The following is a 22,470-nucleotide window of genomic DNA, read 5'->3' as shown; positions in this document are numbered from 1 at the left end:
TCTCTGCTACCCTGGGCCCTGCACAGAGTTGTGTGGCTTCAAACAGAGGTTAGGGATGGCCAAGGGGCTGTGTAGCATCAGGACATTCTGAGATCCTACAAGGCAGGCTGTTTCCTTTAGCCCAGGCTGCAGGGAGCAAGGGAAGGTGGCAGCAGGCCTGTCCCAGCTGCACCATCTCTGCTGCGCCATGGGGAAAGCCATTTGTCTACCAAGCATGGAGCCCCCGTGCAGACCACTCCCATGGGATTGGGGTCACAGTCCCTTCACCAGATGGGGGGGATGATTCCAAGGGAGCACTGATTCCTGGCTTTGAGACACAGGCTCATGCACAAGACACTACCATGGCATCCTCTACAGAACATGGCCCAGCATCCTGCCACGTACCCATGCCATGTTCCCATCAGGGCAGCTCTGCCATCACCCAGCTGGATCTTATTCCAGACAGAGGAAACTGCTGGAAACAGGGACTGCAATACAAACCATCACAACAGGACCTGATGCATGCCCTGCTGCATTCCTTGCTCCTGCTGCCCACTGGCTGCCCAGGCAGGGCTCACTCTGCACCCACTTGCCCTGAGGATGCCCTGCAGGGTGCTCTGCCCTCCAGGCCTTCTCCAGCCAGGCTTCCCCAGCAGCCCTTCCCTGACACTCCGCACCGCGCCGACGTCACCCCGGCCATCAATAGCGCTTGGTTAATTAATTTGATGGGAACAGCAGGGACCACACTTTGCATTTAGTGAACTTCTGAGAACTTCCAACCTCATCTTCATAATTGGCCTCATAAATTCGAGGAAAGAGAGAAATCAGCAAAGCCAGAGCAGCGCGGGAGGCAGGAGAGGCCCTGCACGCGGGAGGGCGGGCGAGCGCGTGAGAAGTGACTCTATTTGGTGTCCTTATTTAATTTTATTGCACAGATCCATCTTCGCCCGCCCCCTCCCTGCCTAGCCCTCTCTCTCCCGCTCTCCCTGCTGAGTTCACCTAATCATGATAAATTCATATTCATTTCCCTGCCTGCTCCGACGGGGGGAGCAGCAGCTCCCCTACATTCGCCCAGCCATGCTGCCATTAGCAAATATTTACTCATGAACACAAAGTGCCAGAGTTGGAGGCCAAACTACCCTCCCTGTACACCCTTCCCCCAGCTCCCTTCCAGGATGAGCAGGAAACTAAGGATGGGTGTCCTTCCCACAGGGTAGGGAGCAGGGTGGGAAGGGCTGCCTAACACCCAAAGAAAAAGAGCTTTTTCTTTGTCCAGAGCTTTTCTTCCTTTTCAATGAGGGAGGCAGAGAGATGCTTGTTGGGGGGACAGGAATTGCCTGAGACCCCAATCCAGACTCACCTTCAGGGTAAAGGGATGGCAGAGTGGGAGCAAGGGGGTCTGTGGCAGAACCTGAGGGCCTGTCCCAGCTCCACAACTTTCCACTCATTATCTAAGTGCTGCTGCCTTTTGTTTTATTTTTAATTTTCAGGATGATCAGACTCACAGCCAGGGAGAGCAGGAGGGGGTGTGCTGGGCAGGGGGGAATAGCTGAAGCCCCTTCCTGGGAAGCAGAAACCAGGCAAGACCTCGTTAGAGATGCCTAAAACCATGTTTGCTCTCCCTGCCTGCACTGATCCTGGGGACTCAGCACCCACCTCTTCCCAAACTCCCCAGGACCCCATCCCTTGTACCTTCTTGCCTAGTGGGGCATGCTGTGGTTTAGAAGAGGCAGGAGGTGGGCGGTGATAAGGGAGTGGTGAGGGATTAGAGGTAGAGAGGAGCATGTGTGGGGCAGCTCTGTCCCCTCTGCCCAGGGCAGGGCTGACTCACAGTGGCACAGCCCAGCCCCTCATGTTTCTCCCCTTGCATCAGGATAAGGGAGAAGCAACATCCAGGAAGGTCACCCTCCAGCTGCTCTGGACAAGCTCCTTGTGCTCCTTCACCTCCTGCCCCTTTCAATCCCATACCTACACCCAGGAGAAGTGGTCCTTATCCATCCGTGGCCCACCTGGCTGCAGTTGGCCACATGAGGGCCCTCTGCCCCCTCCAAAGCTCCTGGGCAGGGATTTGTGGGCTGGGAGGGGACAGACAGACATCAGGCTCATTCCCTCACAGAGCAGGGGACCGGTGGGATTTCTGCCCCAGTGGCCTCTACATGACACATATGTACTAGGCATTTCCCAAGGGGTTGGGCACAAAGTCTTGCTCCTGTGGAGCCCTGGTTCCACGCATCCCCACATCCAGCCTCTCCCTAAATAAAAGCAGGACAAACAACAGGGTCAGGTGCTGCTGCAGCACCCCTTTTTCTGCCTGGGTGTGAACTGTAGCCCTGGAGGAGGGGTGACAAAGGGGAAGGAGTTGGGGGCCAGCAGTGCCTATTTCCCATACCACTACTGATGCCTTCAGCACATGGTCCCACCGAGAAGCAGCCTCAGTGCTCCAGGAACAGCTTGCCCTGGCATCCAGGGCTGGAGGCAAACCTGTGCTCATCAAGGCACAAAGCTGAGCAGCCCTGCATTGTGCTCCCTGCCTCAGCCCAGGCAGAAAAAGGCCCGTGGCCTGTCAGACATAAGGCAGCCTCCCCATCCACCCTCCCTGAGGGACAGGACTGTCCCCAGCCCTGGACAAGGCCAGATGTGGTGCTGCCCAGCCAAAGCTGGCTGACTGTAAGGATGGGGACCTCTTTCCCTGGGCTGCACAGCCCTCCCCGGGCCAAACTGTTTTTCCTGGACCTGACAGGCCCCTGGTGTGAGGCTGCCTCCCTTCTGCTCCGGGATAACCCAACCCCTGGCTGCTTCTGCCTCAGCAGCCCTTGTCCTTCTCCAGCTTCTCCATCTCTCTGTCGAGCCAATCATTCCTGCTGCTCATCTCCATGTGCACCCTTGGCTCCCAGGCTGTTCAGATTCCCCTTGGATAACAAAAGCATTTCCATGCTCAGGACCCTGAGCTGTGTTCCAGGCAGAGAACAGGAGACAGAACAGCAGCCAACTCCCACATGCCCTACTGTTTGAGGCATATGGAAAAGCTGACAGCAATCCTTTCCTGACTCCACACCTGAAGAAAGAGCTCAACCCAAGGTCCAGAGCTCAAGAATTCTGAGTCAGGGAAGAGCCAATCCCAGCTCAGCCACATGGCCAGCTGGATGCCAGGACAGAGGATGGTGCCCAGCAGCTCCCTGCCCTGAGAGCCAGAAGTGTGGGTCCAACAGTGTGATGATCTCCACTGCGTGTTCTCCACCTCCACTGAAACCAGGGAAATGGACCAGCAGAGGAGGAGCTCCTGGTAAGCCACAGGAGAAAGTCCCAAAGTCACAGTGCAGACTGCAAAAAAGACAGAGATGCCAAGGGAAAAGAGAGAAGGGATTTATTTATTTATTTACTACACTTCAAATTTCAAAGCACCAAGACATGCCAAAAGACATTCATTTCCCCAGCTGTCCAGCAGAAAGGCTGGGTTGACAAATGCCAGTGCTGGGGTGTGGGCCACCCTAGCAAAGCCCCAGCCCTGCTGGTGCCCAGCAGCCACAGGAACTGTGCAAACCCACCTGGTTTGTGCCTGCCTAGCAGCAAACATGCAGCTTTGTCACTGTACCTGATGGGGCTAGATCCCCCACAAGTGAGCAAGAGCCCCAGGGGCCTGGCACAGAAATGCCCACCATGGCACCTCTGCCAGGAGCAACCACTGCAACACCTGTAACAGACAGAGCCTCAATGTCTCTGGGAAATTCATCTCCACAATATAAAATAGTTGAGGTTTCCTGAGATATAAAATTCACTCCCATGGAACTGGTGGGACCAGCCACATGCACATGTATACACAGACACATACACACTTTCCCTGATCAAAGACCAGATGACTCCATGGCTTCCACATAAAAAAAAGGGAGAAGGTTTTGCTTTGCCTGAGTTACAACTTAACTATCTCCTTGTGTTTCTCTCTGTCTCTATGCCTCCTACAGACAGACACACAGTGCTGCTGGGTTACATTCAGTGCCATTACATTCAAATCCCTCCTGAGCACAGCTCCCCAAGCTGTGAGCTCTGCTCCTCTCCTGCACCAAGAAGAAAGGAGGTCTTGGGCCAGACCAGGGCTCTGAGTAAATCTGGAGGATCCTCAGAACACGAGGCTGGGAACAAGCAGGTGCAGCACCTCAGGTCCCTATGTCTCTTTCAAGGCTTAGCTGGCACCAGGGAAAGCTGGTTGCATAACAGCAGCCTGGCCCTGTGCAATGGGACCCATCAAAGGACACATCAGCTCAGACAGAAGGACACAGCAGCAGCACAGGTTAACCCCTTGAGACTCCTGCAGTAGCAGCTGCCAGCACTAATGAGGAGGAAGGCTTGTCACAGAACCAAGCTAGACCTCTGCTACCTTCATTCACAGCTCAGAACAGAAATTTCACAGTGTCAGTGCTCAGATACAGAGGAAGATGCATCCCACTTCCTTTGTTCCCAAGCACTGTCAGGGGTTGGATCACAAGGTTCTGCAACCCAATCTTCCAAAGATGGGGAGAGGGGGACCAGGGTAGCTGATGAGCAGTGAGCCCTTTTGGTAGCCACACCAAGAGAGCACTTCCAGTGTGGTTCCAGCCCACAGCCTCTGCTGAGGAAGCCACAGAGCTCTGCCCAGCAGCCAGGCCTCACGCTTGCAAGGAGCCCCAATTTGCTGGGAGATGTTCCTCAGCCTGCAGGCACCACAGAGCCTTTCCACCTCTGGGGAAACCAGATCCTTCAAAGCAGCAGCACAGCAGCAAGCCCAGGGTGACAAGCAGGCCTCACCAGTCCCGTTCGGAGGGCTCCCGGTAAGGCAACCCCAGCTGAATGAAGACGTCTCTCTCGGTGGGGGTGGGCAGAGTGTGGCCAGGTGCCACCTTGGCACCGCCAGGGCCTCGCACCACGGCCGAGCTGAGCGCGTGCTCCGACAGGCTCATGCCCTTGGTCTTGGCCAGGGCGCGCATGGAGCGGTTGAAGTGAGCCGAGCCCGTGAAGTAGAGCAGGGCGCAGGCGAACTCCCGGTACGGCACCACGATGATGTCGAGCCGGCGGTGATGCCGCGCGGGCCCCGGCAGGCGGCACACGCCCAGGTACTTCTGCTGATCACCGTTGTCCTCCTGACTCACCAGGTCGTCTGTAAGGAAGCCTGGGAAAAGAGAACAGGCCAAGAGGAGCTCAGTGGTAGATGGACACCTCTGTGCTGAACTCTCCACTGTCCGGAGAGCAGCAGAGGTGTCCCATAACGTGCTGTGGGACCCCAGGGATAACACGCTGAGCTGCAACAATATTCCCCGTTAAAACTATAGCTGAGCCAGGTCCAGGGGCAGTAATTTTAAGGACTAACAAGATGTCCCATCCTTGGGAGTAGTGATCATCTATCCTTCAATGAATGCCATCCACCTCATTGCCTCCTCGCCTTGGCCATTCTAAGAGCAGCTTCCGCGCCCTCTTACCGCTCCTGCGGAGGCTGCTGAGCAGCTTGCTGAACACCCCACGGTGAGACTGCCCATCCGGGTGAGTGACCAGCACATCCACATCTCCACACGTGGCCTTCCCCCGACGGTAGGAGCCACAGGCAACACACACGAGGCCAGGCTTGATGGCCAGGGCAGCTTGTCTGACCTTCGAGAAAAAGAATGAGGAGTCAGAGACCAAGCCCTTTTCATTAAGGCAGCAAAGGATCTCGTGCCTGCCTTGAGGCCTGTCCTGTATCTCCAGATGCAGGCATGGCACACTGCCCACCAAGAAGGCTGGCCTGCTGTCAAGGGAGGAGTGAGCCAGAGTGGCCTCCACCCAGTCCTGCAAACATCCTGCACAATGCCACACCATACAGTGATCGACCATCAGCTTTTGGGAGCACTGGGTTGTGACAAGCAGGAATATGAAGGGGCAAAGTACTGCACAAGCTTTCAGAGCCTTCAGTTTCTGAGACAGCATGAGATAAGAGGTTTTTCAGCTGTCCTACAAGCACAAGGCTCACCAGCTCTGCCCACAAAGCAAATCAGTTCAACAGAAGATGGTCACAGGCCCTGTCTCAAAAACAGGGATGGGCTTGTGAAGTCCCCCCAGCAGAAAATCTGTGAGTACCCTTTGGAATTCACTCCTGCAAGGAGCTCTGCCTCTGCAGGAGAGCTGGGCTTCCTGACCCAGAAAAAGCACAATCGTCCCATCATTTTAGACCAAAGGGATGCCAACATGCTGCTGCCAGCAATCGAACACATAATAAGAACTTCCCCTATTACAGTCTTCTCCAAGCTGGACCACAGCTCCTGTTTTGTGCAGAGGGTGCTAATTCTGATGGCTTCATTCATTACCTGTTTAAGAAAGGCTCCCAAGTCTCTGACAGGCCTAAAGTATTCTTGGCCTGATTGTGCCAATCACCCTGCTGGCAGCAAATAATGAGGGGCTCAGCAATTCCTAGTGATGGGGCCATCACAGAGGCTGGGGTTCAGCAAGGCAGTGTCCGTGCCCACAGCCCCTTGTCACTCTTGGGGATCATCCTTCATTAGCAAGAGATAAACCCATTAACCTTTGCCCCAAAGGTGCTCCAAGAAGCCACAAGCCTTTCTCATGCGGAGCAAGCCCTCCTCTGGTGTTTTTGCCCCCCTTCTGGCTTTAAATGAAGATTTCTAGAAAACTCCCAGCCCCACCCGAGAGCCTAAAAGCTCCTCAGATCTCACTGTGACAGGCAGCACAGACAGTGACTAATCCCTCATTCTCTCTCCAGGGCCCAGATCAGAGGTGTGTGCAGTGTGTATGGAGGGAAGCACAGTAATCCCATCAAGATAACAATAGACCCACTCCCAAGAGTCAGCTCCTCAGCCCAGCCTGCCTGGGAAAGGGACCACTCACCACCAAAATGGCTAATCCGGCACACAGGACTGACACCCCAGCAGGAGCCTGGCAGGAAGGTATTCTTCATGGCCAGGCCCTGTGGCCGAGTGACAGGGTCACACTGGCTGCTGCTTCCATGGTGACTGGAGAGCACGGGGGTAGCAATGACAGTGTGTCCCCCAGGCTCTCTGCTCACGTTAGGGTACACTGGCTTAGCACCCCATAGTCATGGAGTGCCACAGCATCCTACAGCAAGCAGCACTTGTTTGTAGCCTGGATCCCCTTTGCTTCCACCAAGGATATCCACCCTCTGTTCTCTAACTGACAACTAGATCACGAGGTGCTCACAGCTTCCTTTGAAGCAGCAGCACCAAGGACACCTCAGCTGAAAGCAGATATTCCAGACACGAAGAGAGGCAAGAAAGCAGAGCTGGGAACCTGCCTATCCCACCATGCCACATGCAGCCACCTTCAAAGCAGTGTGTAGGACTGACCCCAGTGAAGTATCCTCCTCCTTGCCAGGCACTCAGACTGAACTTCCTTATGGGTCAAGGTAGGGGCCTTGTGTGCCCATACCCAAAAAGGGTCCTCCAAGCACTGACCCCACTCAGAGGAGAGGCTGAAGAGCTCAGCTATAACACGAGGGCTACTTTCACAGCATGTACCCTCCTGTCATGTCCCAGCAGGTACTGCACTCTGAGGGCCTGTGGCCAAGCTACTCACAGTCTGCTCTATTTCTGCAGCTTCCTCCCGAGGCATGCGCTCCAGGAAATCCGTGTAGTGCTTCAGCCCCACGGCCTGCTGGCTGGTCAGAGTGGCCTTGCTGCGGATGTCATCCAGTGTCCGGAAACCCTAGAGCAGACCATGTGCTGATATTCACACATCTGCCAAGACTTTGCTCTTCACACACTTTCCACCAAGACTTGGGAAGACTGTATTTAGTCTATCTCAAGTTCAGGCCAAGTCACAGCTTCTGAGATCACATGTAAAGAACACTTTAGGGCCTGGTTCTAAAAGAAGGGATTTAGGCAATGGCACTATCCATGCAGACCTCTAATCTCCACCCCTCCTCTGACAGAAGGCTACTGCTCTTAAGGCATGGTGTCCCTACACCCTGAAGGAAAACACATAATGCAGGTAAAAGAACAACACCCACAACATCCCAATGAGGGAAAGCTGACAGCATGAACAAAAACGTGTTTTTAAGTCAAGAATCCAGTCACAAACCAACCACTACAAGAAACCAGGCTTCATTAGCTCATGCTCAGGAGACAAACTGCTTTTAAAGAAGGAACCCACCCAGTGGGATGGGCTGCTCCTGTTGGCACAATTATTTCAACCTCATTCTTGTAACTCTGAGACAAAATGGATGGCTACTCTGACAGCTACAGGCCAATAGTCAGCAACTGCATCAGGAGCTCTCATGGCCAAGATGCTCTGATTCAAGCCTGGCTCTTAGCAACATCATTGCCATGACTAGTGTGACATGAGCTTCAAAAAGTGATTCTCCCATTCCTCTTCTCCACATCTTTGTCCTGTACCTGTCCCAGCACAATTAAAGTCTTAGCAGGGTGCTAAGACACAATGGGACCCATCCTCATAGTTCCTCCCACAAAAACCAGATTCAAATCTTACCTGTAGATATCAGCAATTAAAAACTATTTGTGAAAGTAATTCTCCTACACTCAGCAACAGGCTTCAAACCATAACCAGAGAGCCTCTTGTGTAAGGCACTGAACTTACCTGCTGGTACCACATCTGAGCTGTCTTGACTCCTGCTCCCCAGATGTTGGAAAATAACTCCAGCACAGGCACACTCTCGCTGATGTGATCCAGCTTGCGCAGGTGCCCACTCTCCAAGATCTCCAGGATTTTCTCTGCCATCCGCTTCCCAATCCCAGGGATTTTACAGGCTTCCTAGAAAGAAACCAGAGCTGCTACTGGAAAAGCAAAGATCATAGACAAGCTGGGGAGCTGCTACTGACTCAGAGCCTGGTTAGTCATTAGATGAATAAACAGTATGTGGCAGGACTAGTCCTGCCTGATGGTCTCCTCTCTAGCCCAGGCTTACCTTGGCTGATCAATTCAAGTGGAAAAGGACAAGCCTGTAGAATGGGACTAAAACATGAACACACTGAACTGCTGGACTGTCACAGCCCCTAAGACTCATCTCCAGTCAATTTTACATGCTATTACTATCAGTGGCCACTTGCTGTTGATGAAGAGGAAGGTGAAAATGTGTGTCTAAGCAAGGCACTTATCTTCAGAGTGTCCAGATCTGGCCCTAAAAGGCTCAGATTCTATTTTTCTACTGTTCTGCAAACACTGTGTGTGGTCAATAAATCTCAACTTGCACTTGCTATACAACTTCCATGGAAGGTCCATCTCCCTGCTCCACCCCGTGGGGAGGTGTTTTACCTGGTAGGAGGTGACTGGTTTGTGGTAGCTCTTGAGCGCATTGATTGCTTTGGAGTAGCCCAGAGCTCTCCATTTGTCCCCCTGGACAGAGTAAGCCTTTGCCAGCACTTCCAGCTTCTCTGTGATGCACTGGTTGTGATTTTCCTTCTTGGTGTTGGAAGACTGGGCACAAACCCACTTGCTGGGAGGCTGGGCCACTGTGTCAGAGCTATCACTGATCTCCTCTGATGATTTCACAGGGTAGCGGCCAGAAATCAATGCTTCCAGGTCTCCCTGGGTGACACCAGCATCTTCTCCTTCACTGTCTTCATCATCAGAGTATTTCTTTAGGGAAAGATCAGAAAGCAGCCATGTGAGAATAAGTACATGCCTCATACATCCCCTTGGCATAAGCAACTTCTGAGATTAGGAAAGCAGAGCACTAACCACCCTCCCTCCTGGGCACACCATACTCCAACTGCCACCTCTAGAAGTGGCTGGTTATATGCACACCACAGTTCCTCACACCTCAAGCTACACAGGCACATCTCACATTGCACAGGAGACTATACTGCTGTCTACCTGTGATTCAAGCACACAGGCCCCTCCTACAGCCAAGCCCCTAACTGAGGTAAGACACTGAGTAAGTGAGCAACTGCTGCCAGCAGCAAGATGTGACAATGCCAAAATCCCTGGCTGGCAGAGATGCTGATTCCCTACTCCCACTGGGAAACCTTTAGCTCGTCTGGTGGCAGCATAGGCACATCTCTCACATTCAGACTCAGCAACCTCTACCCCATGATGCAGATGACAGCAGATAGGCACAGAACTTTGTTTTCAGTTTACAGACACAAAATCTTAACAAGACTAGTAAATTTAAACCCCCTCATTTTCCCCATGGCTATCTGCAAGAGAAAAGGGGAGGAAGGAATGACACAAAGGACTCCACATTCCTCAGTGACAGAAGAAAGAACCAATGTATGCATTTGCTGATACCCTCAGCATTAAGATGCCTCTGTGTAGACTTAAGAAACAATGAGCCTCAGCTTCAGGTAATGAACAAAAGGGGATAGAAGTGGAAAGCCACACAGAGACTTTGGAGACCGCTTTGCTCACTGGGGTTCCCATCTCCCCTGATATATAAACACAGGAGTCTATGAAGATCCAAGAGCTTGTGGAAGTAACTCTGAATGATGCAGGGTTGTTTGGGATCAGTCCAGCCATTACATGCAGCACACCATGTTCTGAGTTTCAGCAGAGTGTGAGCCTAAGGAAGAGCCACATCCTTACAACCTCTGGTTCTGCTGCCTGAGGAGGTAGGAGGTCTGGAGACACATAGATGGGATGTGTTTTGCAGTCTTGTTTTATAACTCAAAACTGGGTAAGATTGAAGATTTGATAGATTTAATCAGTTTGTCTTGAAATGCAACTCCCTTGAGATGTTGCTCTCTCTAAGGGCAGCAAAGCCTCAGAAGGCTCAGATAAGTCAGTAAGCCCCTTAAAAGCATATAAAGGAGCATGTTACCCATTCACAACACAGAGAACTCTGCAGCTGGAGCTGGAAGCAATTCCCATCCTCTTGGCCAGTAGTGTCACAGAGGTGAAACAGCCCTTAAACCCCTGACTCTACACTATGGCAGCAAAGCTGATGGACTCTTTACAACCACATGTGCAAAACCAGCTAGTTGCAACAGGCTACTTGAGAGGGAGACAGGAAGCCTGGGGTGACAGCTCTGGGTTCACAGAGAGTAACTGGCACTGCTTACAGAGGCTGCCTTGCAGAGGACCACTGCATCTGCATGCCAGTCAAAAAGTGTTGCTAGTCTGACTGTAACAGGATTTCCACACAGGAGTTTATATCCAAAGGCAGAACTCCCAGATCAGTCTCTGTTTAGTACAAAACACTGACACCCATTGTCTCTGAGAGAAAAAACATCCACCCAAGCTAGAAATGACTCTGTGCTTAAAAGCTACTTCTAAACTAAGTTTCAGCTTTATTGCTGCAGCTGGGTCTCAAGTATCTCATTCCTCCCCAAATCACATATCCCACTCCTCCTCAAGTCACACAGATCTAATCTTGGGACAAGGGATTTTACTGAAATGTCTACAAATGTGGCTTTTGTGCCCTCAGTGAGCTGCCAGGTAGAGAGCAATTTCAGGCTTTGGGCAACAAAATTTTGGACTGTGCTGCAAAACAGATGCCAGTAATACAAAGCAGCTGCTGGGGATGTTTGAGGTAACTTTGCTGCAGATAGATTTGAATGACACAAATGCCCAAGAAGAATTCAGCAAATTTGAGCAAAAATGCAGAGAAAGTCAGAAAAGCTAACAGCAGGCCAGAGATGCTGACTCACAGCAGAAGCCACTAATAGCCCAACACAGATATTTTAAGAAGACCTCCATGATCCTTCTGGTAGCAACCTGATCCACTGTACAAACGTGTCTGAATAGGGTGTTTGCCAAGGAGTGGAGAACTGGTCCATATGGCTCAGGCAGGAACATGGGATGAAATATCAGAGACAGCTTCCTGAAACGAAGATATTCTCAGACAGGGAATATTCCTCAAAAGGACATAAGTGGGTATCACTATCGTGAGCCTTGTCCTGATCAGGGCACCAGGACAGCTTCAGCTGGAAAGGTTCTGATGGGAACAGCAATTTAGGGCTGCTGTTTCTATTCTTAGTACCTAAAAGGGACAAAGAGAAGCAGTAACCATGTCCACAGCCTGAGTCTGACTCACTGGAATATCCAAACACCTTCCATTCACTGAGAAAATCTCACATGGTATCCCTGCAGGGATGCTCTTAGCCAGGAAAAGCAGCATGCAGGATCTGCTCACAAGGAGATGGATCTGTGCAGGAAAGCCTCACCTCAGCCAGTCGCTGCTGTCCAAGGGTGCCCAAGCCTCTCTGTGAGGAATCCTCCAGCTGTGATTCAGTGCTTGGTTTCACTGCTCCCTCCTCTGCTGGGGGCTGCATTTTTTCTCTGTCCAGGATCTGCTGCTGTTCTTTCTGGAATTCCTCCTCCTCCAGGTACCTGCCATGGATCGGATGTCTCAGTAAAGAAGAAGGACTTCTCAACCCCCAGAAGTTTGACCAAGAAATCCTTCTGCATGTTTTGGGATGGACCAAACAACCCACATGACTTGTACTCTCTCAGATCACAGATTAATTACTCTGGTTTTAGCCCAACTCCCCAGTTAACATCTACCTTCCTGACCTGCAACTTCCACTCCAACCTACCTCACTCTTAGACTCTCTTTCCAAAACATTGCAAACCATTCTGATCCTAATCTGTGCCTGCTGCTCCATTTTTAATTTCCTTTTGTGCCTAGTTTCCAATTTCTCTCTACCTTCCAGCTGCAATAAATAAGAAACAGTATTTAATCCTCAGTATTTTTAAGAGACATCTTGTTATCACTGATGGATCAGGAAGAGGTGCCTTTAGCAGCTGTAGCAAGTGACAGGACTTCTGGCAGGACTTCTGGGCCCTATTATATGTTTTGCTACCACACAGAACTTTGAGTCAGGCTCACAGGAGCCGCAAGGAGTTGCAGTCCAGGATTTTGAGCAGAAGTCAAATTGTAGTGCTGTTCAGTTTAGGACAGAGGAAATGCAGGGAGGAATGGCAGAGTGGCATTTGCATACCTGTGAGGGATAAAGACGCCATAGCCAGCAGTACTCAGCAGCTTCTGGTCCGTAATGCAAGCACTAAGCCAGGCTGCCTTCACCAGCTGCAGCCCCGGGGGCAGCTTGGTGAGCCTGAGGAGCCGGAAGGCGCGGTGGCAGTCCATGTCCTCGGCCACAATGACGTGTGTCACCTCGGAGCAGAGCTGGCTGTGAACCACGCCCCCGTTCTGCACAATCTGCCTGCGGAAGATCTCGGCCCTGGCCTGGCCAATGCCGGCTTGCAGCACGTAGGCAACGACTGGTTTCAGCCACTCTGCTGAGGAAGGCACAGGGACACAGTGACAAGAGAAACCCCAGCCCAGCAGGGATACATCTCTCACATGGGACTTGATGGCACCAGCCCTGGCAGGCAGTCTCGGGGGGCTCCAGCTGGACACACCAAACCAAGCTGCCCATGACCACTACAGAAAACACACTAAGGGCCAGAAAAAGCCTTTGGGGAACAGCACTTGCAGTTAACACACTGGGTGTAAGTATTATATCCTGCATCACAGGGACACAGGACACAGGACTTACCCTCAGGTATCTCTGTTTCTTGCTCCTTTGGGATCTTTGGAGGGATGCTTTTCTCTGAGCCATCCCTCACCTTCTTCCTCTTGGGAAAGGCTTTGACAATCCCTCGTGGCTCCATAGCCTGGTGGGAAAGTTAGCAGCAATTGCTTAAAACAAACAAGAAAAAGCAAGATTGCTTAGATCTTACCTAACCACAACCCAAGATTCACTCATTTTGCTCACTGTCTTTGTTGTTCTGAAGTTTTTTGTTGTTGCCTTCCAAAAATGCTCAGCCTGAGGGAGGCAATCAGAACCAAGAATTGCAGCCCACAAGGTCAGAAAAACCAAAGTCAGAAAGTCACTTAAGTTAACCATACCTGAATGTCTTAGAAACCTCTAGAGCTGAGTTCTTACAATGGAAAGCATTCAACTACTTTAACAGTTTAGAGCTCCTCTATGCTCAGCCTAAAGAAGCAACTTTATTTCCCAGGCATTTCTTAAACACATTCCCAAGAGGGAAACAATTCTCCCGCCAGGGTTGAAATCCAGTCACCTATGAGACAAAACACGGATTGACACCAAGTGTTTCACACAGCCACAAGAGGAAAACTTTCTACCTGGCTTCATCTGGAAATAGGAAATTACTAAAGATTAACTAGCCAAGTTCAACATGGGTACAACTGTAGCTTTACCATGACAAGCCTTGCAAATGCAAACTTTGGAGCTTGAACTACCGGGACACAAGGAAGCTCAGTTTTTTGTAGCCCAAACAAGCCCCAAATCACTGCATATCCCAACAGCCCCCTCCATATGGCTGCAGCACTGAGTAAACACCAGCACTGGTTTCCTCTCTCTGCAGCACTCTGTGTTTCTCTCAGAGTCCTCACACACAGTCCACCACAAACCTATCCTACCCAACCTGGAAAAGCCGAAAATGGTCTCATCAGGCCATGGCTTCCTGCTATGGTCACCTTCTCATCTGAGTACTAAACATAATCCTCTGAAGACCAACCCAGAGCTCAACTGAAACCCTCACTTCTGTGAGGAAGAGTTCAGCTCCATGGGAACAGAAATCCTGCTACATTTCTAAAACTCACCTTCGCTGAAACGTTGCAGTTTTCAGGACGTTTTGACCAAAAAAAAAAGCCCTCTGGAAACAGTAATCTTTTCTATTAGACCAAGAAAAAACCCACACCAAAAGCCCGTCAAGGTTCAGGGTGTCCAAGTCCGTTCCAGGGCAGGGCAGTGTTTCTGCAGGCTGTATTTTAACTCCTACAAACCACAACGCACCAAACCTGCCTTGCCCGTCTCCTCAGGCCGCCAAGGTCTCAAGGCCACCAACCCGGGGCTAGCAGCACCCATGACCTCGGGGGCAAGAACGACCCCCCAGACTCGCGGCTGTGCCCGGGGGAGCCGAGGGAGGGCGGGAGCCGAGGGGAAGGGCCCCGAAAGAGCGCGGGGCCGGGCCGGGCAGGGCCGCGCTCAGCTCGGCCGGGCCGGAAGCGCTTCCGGGCGGCGGGCGGAAGTTTCCGCGTTGCCGCGGCGACGGCGCGGCCGCCATGGCGGTGCCGAGCTGGCTGGAGCGGCTGCGGGCGGCCGGCAAGACGGCGCTGGTGCAGGACGGTAACCGCGGGGCGAGGGTCGGGATAGCCCTCGCCTGCCCCCGCCGCGGAGTGAGGGGTGGTCCTGCAGCGAGCGGCCGCGGAGGGGAGCGCTCCTGGGCACGGCCCCGCACCCCGGGCCCCAGGGAAGGACACAAGGCCGTAACGCGGGCAGTGGGACGGGGTCCCGGACCATGGGATAGGGCCCCAGGCAGTGGGACAGAGCCCTTCACCCAGGGGTGGGTGTATCCCGTTTCCTCTCACCACCTGCCTTGCCTCTAGGGAAGCGGAAGATCCACTACTTGTTCGAGGATGGGAAGGAGATGGCCGAAGAGTACGACATTAAGACTGGCCAGTTAATAAGTAAGTGGTGCTCTGCAGGGCAGTGGGTCTGTACCACCTGGTCAGGAACAAATCATCCCTGACAGGCATGTCTGTAGCAGAATTTATAGGGCCCAGCTTGCAGCCAGGGTTCTCTGACTTTCATGGCATAGCAGACCTTGCTTTATCCCAGGATCTCCCCCAAACATCCCATCTGTCACAACAGACTAGGATGGACTAGATGGGATTGCCATCATAGGTGCCAGGCACCAAGTCTGTACCACATGAAGGGCTGAAATATGCTTTTTGGTGGCGTCTGCTACCGCAAACAAAGTGTTGTTTATGGCTCCTGTCCAAAACCACATCAGCTGCAGCACAGCACCTGTCGCAACCCCACCATGGCTTCAGCGCCAAGTAGCAAAAAAGAGGCATTCAGCACAGAATTTCTGACCTAGGAATAGGCCGACTAGCAGATCAATTCACACCAAAGTCGAAATTACTGGAATTAAGATACATGTATTCATATCATCTCAGTGTGCTGGGCAGCTTTGGCAGTCAGTTGCTGGAGTTCTTAGACAGCAGAAGAATGAAAACCCTCCTTCTCTCTTCCCCAGGTAGAAAATGGCGAGAGAAGAACACCCTTGGGGGCACGGGCAAGTGGCAGGTGGAAGTGGGAGAGCCAACCTCGCCACTCCTGGGAGCACTGGAGTCAGAGCTTATAACAGAGAGCAGCTCAAATGTATGTAAGGGTCTGCAGGTACCACTGCACCTAAAACTACCTTGTCTTGTGCTTACAGCAGTAGTTGGTAGAGCGCAGATCACCAAGAGACAGCCTTAATGCAGCCAGCACTCTGCTACAAATCACCCCAAAACTGCAGGGCTGACTAGAAGGCACAGCTTAGGTTTTTTAGGAGTCTTCAAGACATTTGTAGTTTCCTTAAGTAAAGAAACTGTACTGCTGTTTTGGCCAACTGCTATCTTGTCTTGAAAGAGGAGGGTGACAGGAAGGCCAGTGCCAGGACAAGTCAGGGGATGGAAAACAAAGATGATAGCAATGAAAGGCACAGGCAGTGCATAGCAGGCTGCTCCCTAATAGGGCACAGCTTCACACCCCTCTAGCCGAGGGCACAGCTGTTTTAGTCTCTCATCATCTTTTCGGAAGCTGTGCTTCTGAAACACAAGCACAGCTCTGCACCACAAATTGGGGCAGAGCTAGGACTGAATCCAGCATGTTCCTAGAGCAGGCAGAGCTCAGTATTTGGTTGTGTGTGACCCTGTAACCCTGTACTGCAAGGCTTCCTCAGTAAACAATTTCAGCCTCCTGCAAGCAGTGCCCTGGGCAAAGGCAGAGCAACTTTAGCTGTAGGAAGGTGGTGCTCAGGCAGCTTCTTGAGTTACTCCCTAATGCTCCAGTGTGAAAGAACAGCTATTCCCATGTGGAGTCTCACAAGGTAGTACAGGAAGGAGACAGGGAGGAGAGGAGACAGCTGGAGGGGCCTTGCTAAAGGTACTTGTTTGCTGTAGCCTATCTTCATGAGGAAGGATACCCTGAGCAGCTTCCAGTGGCGGATCCGTAACCTCCCCTACCCCAAAGAGGTCTACAGCGTCTGTGTGGAGGAGGAGCAGCGCTGCTGTGTCATCCGGACCACCAACAAGAAGTCAGTAAGGACAGCACTGCCAGTGCTGACAGTCCCCTGGGGTGGGCTGGCACAGGGGGCTGTCCCCTCTTCTGTCCCAGTGTGCAAGGGCTGAGGGGCCTCACCTTGCAGCACATGTCTCCTGCTACCCAGTTTCCACTCCCAGCTGCCTCAGACACATTTACAAGTAGGGCTCCCCAAGCTCTGCATTGGCCATTGCAAACTCATCTTGGCTCTTGTAGGGTGGTGCTTGCAGCATTTGTACCCTGTCAGATATCACTTTCTTAGAAAAATAAAGTAAGAGCCTTGCAGACTTCTTGAAGCTAGAACATTCCATTTTCTCCCTCTGATTTAGTCACTGCATCTCAGGACGCTGCAGGATTCAACATGGACAGCAAAGTTGTGGGCACCCAAACAGATCCCCCTGCATAAACATGTCCAATAGTCACAATGCCAGTGAGATGATCTGGAGGTAGCAAGCAAAAAAGACAGACTGAATCTGGGAAGGAAGCACCACAGTGTTCTGCCAAGAGAGATTTGAGATGGGAGGCTGAAAATAGAAAATGCTGTTAAAGCCACATCTTGCAGTGTGTCAATACATGGCATCTCACATGGAATGAAACGCACAGTGTGTCCCAAAGCATCTACAGCCTCAGATAAGCCAAGATGAGCTGTAGTATTGGGAAGTGAGTGCACGGAACGAGCCTTGGGAGCTCAAGGGAAGGTGATGGAAGTGGCTGTAGGTGGTGCTGTCGGCACAGAACTGCGGCCCCTCTGCTGCCGAGGGCTTCGCGAAGCGGCACCCGCGAGTCTCCCGGCAAAGGGCTGCTGGAGCTCTGCACATCAGCACACCTGGGGGCTCAAAACCAGAAGGCTGGGAAAAGGAAAGTTAACCCATAGAAACAGCAAGCAATTATAGCTCTAATACAGAAAGATGTTGGCCTAAATGCACACAGAGGGATTCACAGAACAGTGGTGCTTTAGAAGGGAGACCCATGTAGCAAAAGATGAATGAGATTCCCATCAGCCACACATGGATATCCATGGAGCTAGGACAGGAATGGAGTACTTGATCCTAAATCCAACCACATGCTGTCACAGACAGGCTTATCTACTCCCAGTCCTACTGATAGTGGTGTGTATGTGGGAATTTCCTACATAGGTGCCATAAGGTTATAATGTAGCACTGAGGCTTTACCTACGCCCTACCTGACTTCTGGCTTTTTTGTACTGCTCTCAGGAGAGTCTTCCATGAGCAGCTGACACTTGTTCTCTCACAGACTGGTGAGAAAACCCAACAGCAACTCATGGCCTGTGTCTGACAGTTAAGGACTTTTAGAATTAAAGCTGAAAGCCACCTCACTGAGGACAAGAATGACGTTGCTGTCAGTAGGGAGCAGGGACAGACACCAGCACTAGCATACTTAGTACAGGCTCCAGGATATCTTAGATCATTTCTCCTGGGTCTCGGCCAGGGCAAGGCACCACTCAGCAACTAATTCCAAGATAGCAACAGCAGCATGGAATCCACAGAGAGAGTGCACATCACTATGGGAGAGAAAGGAAGCCTCGGAGCCTCTCCAGCCCTTGGAAGTCAGCCATGCTGCTTCTGAGCAACAGAGCTGTGCTGACCGCCAGCCAGAGGCACAAGTAACAGGATGGGCTGCCAAGTCACTACTAAGTAGCTCAGCTCTAAATTCTCAGCATACCAGTAGCAGTTTTCCCTACGGGCTAACAAAAAGTGGGTTTCCAGTAGGAAAATAATAGAGGTGATTTTACATTCGTACTGTGGATCACGGGCCAGGACTCGGGCTCAGAGTGTAATACTGCCCCTTGGCCATGGGGTGAGAGGAGAGGGCAGAGAATTAGCCTGCATCAGCTGGGATAACCACCCATCAGCTACCTCCCCAGCCCAGACAGGAGCTCTTCACTTCCACCAGTCACTCTGTTCCCTCTGGCCACGGCAAGGGCTGCTCAAGTGGGATTTGCTTAAAACCTCTTGCTGTAAAATAAATCCATTAAACTGAACTCTAAAAACAAACCTAGAAAGCCACCTCCCCAAACGCCAAACCTGATTCAATTATTGTAGCGAGAGGCAGTGGTAATGTTAGGAGGAGGAGGGGTTGGCAAGGCAGATCTGGTTTCCTTTGATCTTGTCACAGATTTTAGTTTGAGGCCAGCCAAAGCCATTCTTCTCCACTTCTCCTTAGTCCTGGGGCAGCAGAATGCTGCTGTTTCATTGATGACTCCCAAGGCCCTTTGAAACAGTGGGTTTTTTTCTGTGTACTGCTTTTTTTTTTTGTCTAATCGGTAAGAAGTTAACACTTCCTTAACATGTCTTTGTGTTCATCTAATCTCTGCTGTTTAACCTTTGACATCTCCCTTATTATCCATGTCTGCCACCTTTTCCAAATACCGACAGCAGTGACAACACAGAACAGTTTGAGCCCTGCGGTAACAAGCCGTGTACATTCCTCCCACTGCACCGGGAAAGCCATTTGCCCTTTGTAGCTGTTTTCACCGTGACTTGGAAAATAAACTGCAGTTTGGGCAGAGGTAGTTCGAGAGGCCAAGCCTCACACACAGCCAGCTGAATTGAGAACCACCCCTCATGGTAGCAGCCACTGCCTATTCCCACTTTGCTCCAGGCACCTCAGTACCAGCTACAGGCCAATTCCTTGGAGAGCATTGCCCACAAGAGTGTTGGAAGAGACTGAGAATCCTGCCCTGCCTCTGGGTGGGCATAGGACCACAAGCCAGTGTATTTGGTGCAGCCCCAGAGAGAGGCAGTAAATGCAAAGCAAGCAATGCCAAGCACAGATCTCAGACAAACACAGGCACAGGTGTACTGGGCTCTGGCTCCAAAGTCTTAGAATATCTCTTAGCTGGCAAAAACCTCTCTTTCCTCTGATTAGATGTGAGAGGTTATTGGAAGACTGGGATAGAAACCAGGGAAGGAACAACTAGGAGAGCTGTAAGTGCAGAGGAACACCACAGCCACCATACAGGCTGTATGGAGATGCTGCAGAGCAGAGGCTCAGGTGATTGTGGGCAGTTACACCTGGAGATCTGTGCCCGGGGTATGCATGAGCACCACCATGCCACCAAAGCAAGAAGCCACCTAGGAAGTACAGCAAGAAGTTAAAAAGAAGGGTTGAGGAAGGATTGCAACACAAAATGGTGCATCGCAGAGGAAAGTAAGTCATATGGCATAAGAGCTTTGACAGCTATTTTGACAAAAGCTAAAGGAAGCTATTACTTAGAGGGAATGAGAAGCCATGAGCAGGGAAAAAGATAATGGACACCGTGGTAGGGCTGAGTAGTCTAACCATAGCTGGCACTACACATACAGGCAAGCTGGAGGGACCTGCTGTCACACACCAAAGCTCTTCAGGACTTTGCCAGCTCTGGTTTCCAGTTTGGAGGTTTGTTTCTAGTGCTCCTGCTAACCTGGGGGCGGCAGCAGGCACACAACATGGCACAAGGGCCTCCTGCCCAACCCTGAGAGGTCTGTTGTCCTCATGTACACTTTGTAGACCAGCAGGCTGTGTATCAGCACTCCTAGTGGCAGAACAGAAACCCCACCTTCCTTATTTCTGTCTCCTCTCTCATTTGTAGGTACTATAAAAAGTTCTCCGTTCCTGATCTGGACCGATACCACCTCCCCTTGGATGCAGCCGCCCTGAGCTTCACTCATGCCAACAACACCCTGATCATCACGGTGAGGTTTTAACCATGCAGATCAGCACTCTGCCCCTCTCTTTATGTCCACAAAGAAGCTGAAGTTCTTACACATGGGGAAGTGAAGCAGAGCTGAGGGTCACCCATGCAGCTCCTTCTCTGTCACACAGACAGTGGGAGTTTCAGATTACACTGGGCATGCTGACACTAGCCAAGGGATCCCAGGTGGCAGGAGAGGCCCTGCTTGCTGCTCAAGGTGACATGCAGGTGGAAGAGTGTCTGTCATGCCCTGTTTTCCAGGTATTCCCTCCCACAGGCCTGAGCAAGCCTCCACTCTCAGGGACATTAAGTTTCTCTTGTCTCAGAGCATAAAAGCCCAAGGACCTGCTGCACTTTGAGTCTCAGAGTCTTAAAACAGTATAATAAAAAATAATCACCTGCTGCTTTGTGTCAGAGAGGGAACACTTCCAGACACATGGTGGAAGCAAGAGACTATCAACATGGACACACACTTCTTGTTGCAAGGAGCAGACAGATGCTTTTGAGCAACAGGTGTTTGCCTTATTCAGTGCAGAGTCAGCTACACAGAGAGCACACCCTCTGTGAGAAACCTGACAGCAGACCTGGGCTGCATGTGCAGAGGAAATGGGCCAAGAGGAGCACCTTGAGTCCTCCTGAGCTTCTGTTTGCTACTGGCCAAACCTTGCAAAAAGCACCTGCATCCACCACTAGGCTGCAGCTGGGTGAGAGGCCTCTGAGGGGAAGACAGAGGAACTGCAACTCTTACTTCTCTCTGCATTAAAAAGAAAGCATATTTTATATACACATATATATATATATATATAAAACACTTGTGATCATACGGTCAGTGAGCACAGCAAGGATCTGCTTGCCAGGATATTCCAGAGGGGTTGGTGGGGGCCAAGATTCCACACCTAACTGGAAAGTTTTACTTGCACCATAAAAGACACTCCAGAACTTGGCAAATGTCTTTACCTTGATGGCACCACCCCTCTAAACGGGCTTCAGAGGCTGCTGATAATGGCAAGGCCTCCCTTGGCAGGAGGACCCTTGTGGGCTGGCAGCAGCAGGCTGCAGTTGGTCTGCTTGGAGCAGAGGCTGAACAGGAGTTCAGGAGTGCTAAGGGCATTTCTCTCTGTCCTACAGTACCAGAAGCCGAAGGAGATCCTGGCTGCAGAAGAGCAGCTGCAGAAGGAGCTGAAGAAGATAAAGGCAGCTAACAGTGGGGATGGAGACTGTAAGACGCAGTAGGCAGTGGCTGCTGAGAGGATGAGGTGAGGGGCAGCTCTCTGGCACAGCTTCATGGTGTTTATTTTGCCTTATCTAATAAAAATGGGTTCTGTTGTTAATAGAGTCATTTGGAGGAATCTCTGTAAGCCTAGGCAGGGCAGTTGACCTGTCTGCTGCCCTGGCCTGCTGATTTATGCAGACATTTCATAGAACCATAGAATGGTTTGTGTTGGAAAGGACCTTAAAGATCATCTCGTTCTAACCTCCCTGTCATGGACAGGGACACCTTCCACTAGACCAGACTGCTCAAAGGCCCATCCAACCTGGCCTGGAACATTTCCAGAGATGGAAGATCATTCTGTGAATTGTGGGAAGCTGTAATATGCAAAGGAAGCACACCACATCCACAACCAGCAGCCCTGTCCCCATCCAACATGACACCTTGGGAATTCCCCATCTGCCACCATTGCTGAAGGCAGTAATGTTTGGAAAACAAGAACTCCCTCCTCACACCCATTACTTGCCTGGGATGTGCTTGGGAGCAGCTCCCTCCTGTGCAGTTATACAGCTCCTCCATGCAAGTCAGGATGCTCT

The 22,470-nt window shown here is 51.4% G+C and overlaps 2 protein-coding genes across 3 annotated transcripts; one reads left to right on the top strand and one right to left on the bottom strand.

Moving 5' to 3' along the window:
• Positions 1–3,318: 3,318 nt before the first annotated feature.
• On the bottom strand, positions 3,319–14,836 carry POLL (DNA polymerase lambda). 2 transcript variants are annotated; one of them, XM_036386113.2, is made up of 9 exons: positions 14,483–14,836; positions 13,410–13,527; positions 12,852–13,149; positions 12,075–12,240; positions 9,226–9,549; positions 8,551–8,724; positions 7,531–7,659; positions 5,427–5,595; positions 3,319–5,119 (listed from the first exon to the last, which is right to left on the bottom strand). In XM_036386113.2, the coding sequence occupies exons 2-9, from the start codon at positions 13,522–13,524 to the stop codon at positions 4,755–4,757; spliced, it is 1,740 nt and encodes a 579-aa protein (XP_036242006.1). In that variant the 5' UTR covers positions 13,525–13,527; positions 14,483–14,836; the 3' UTR covers positions 3,319–4,754. The 2 variants fall into 2 exon arrangements, with proteins under 2 accessions (XP_036242006.1, XP_036242007.1); XM_036386114.2 differs by having other exon boundaries at positions 12,852–13,146.
• Positions 14,837–14,927: 91 nt separating this feature from the next.
• On the top strand, positions 14,928–21,995 carry DPCD (deleted in primary ciliary dyskinesia homolog (mouse)). Its single transcript, XM_036386147.2, has 6 exons — positions 14,928–15,008; positions 15,269–15,349; positions 15,922–16,046; positions 16,832–16,965; positions 20,563–20,665; positions 21,793–21,995. Exons 1-6 carry the CDS (start codon positions 14,945–14,947, stop codon positions 21,895–21,897), a joined length of 612 nt encoding a protein of 203 aa, XP_036242040.1. The 5' UTR covers positions 14,928–14,944; the 3' UTR covers positions 21,898–21,995.
• The last annotated feature ends 475 nt before the right edge of the window (positions 21,996–22,470 follow it).

This window comes from Molothrus ater, chromosome 8 (assembly GCF_012460135.2).
Source record: "Molothrus ater isolate BHLD 08-10-18 breed brown headed cowbird chromosome 8, BPBGC_Mater_1.1, whole genome shotgun sequence".
NCBI lineage: Eukaryota > Metazoa > Chordata > Aves > Passeriformes > Icteridae > Molothrus > Molothrus ater.
The sequence above is the reverse complement of the archived record's forward strand: the minus strand, read 5'-3'. Positions and strand labels throughout refer to the sequence as shown.

Coding starts and splice junctions, on each gene's coding strand:
- POLL (XM_036386113.2), bottom strand. CDS start 13,524: ATGGAGCCACGAGGGATTGTCAAAGCCTTTCCCAAGAGGAAGAAGGTG. Junction 9,550..12,074: donor GACAGCAGCGACTGGCTGAG/GTGAGGCTTTCC, acceptor CTTTCCCTAAAG/AAATACTCTGATGATGAAGA. Junction 7,660..8,550: donor CTCAGATGTGGTACCAGCAG/GTAAGTTCAGTG, acceptor GGTCTGCTCTAG/GGTTTCCGGACACTGGATGA.
- DPCD (XM_036386147.2), top strand. CDS start 14,945: ATGGCGGTGCCGAGCTGGCTGGAGCGGCTGCGGGCGGCCGGCAAGACG. Junction 15,009..15,268: donor GACGGCGCTGGTGCAGGACG/GTAACCGCGGGG, acceptor CCTTGCCTCTAG/GGAAGCGGAAGATCCACTAC. Junction 20,666..21,792: donor ACAACACCCTGATCATCACG/GTGAGGTTTTAA, acceptor TCTGTCCTACAG/TACCAGAAGCCGAAGGAGAT.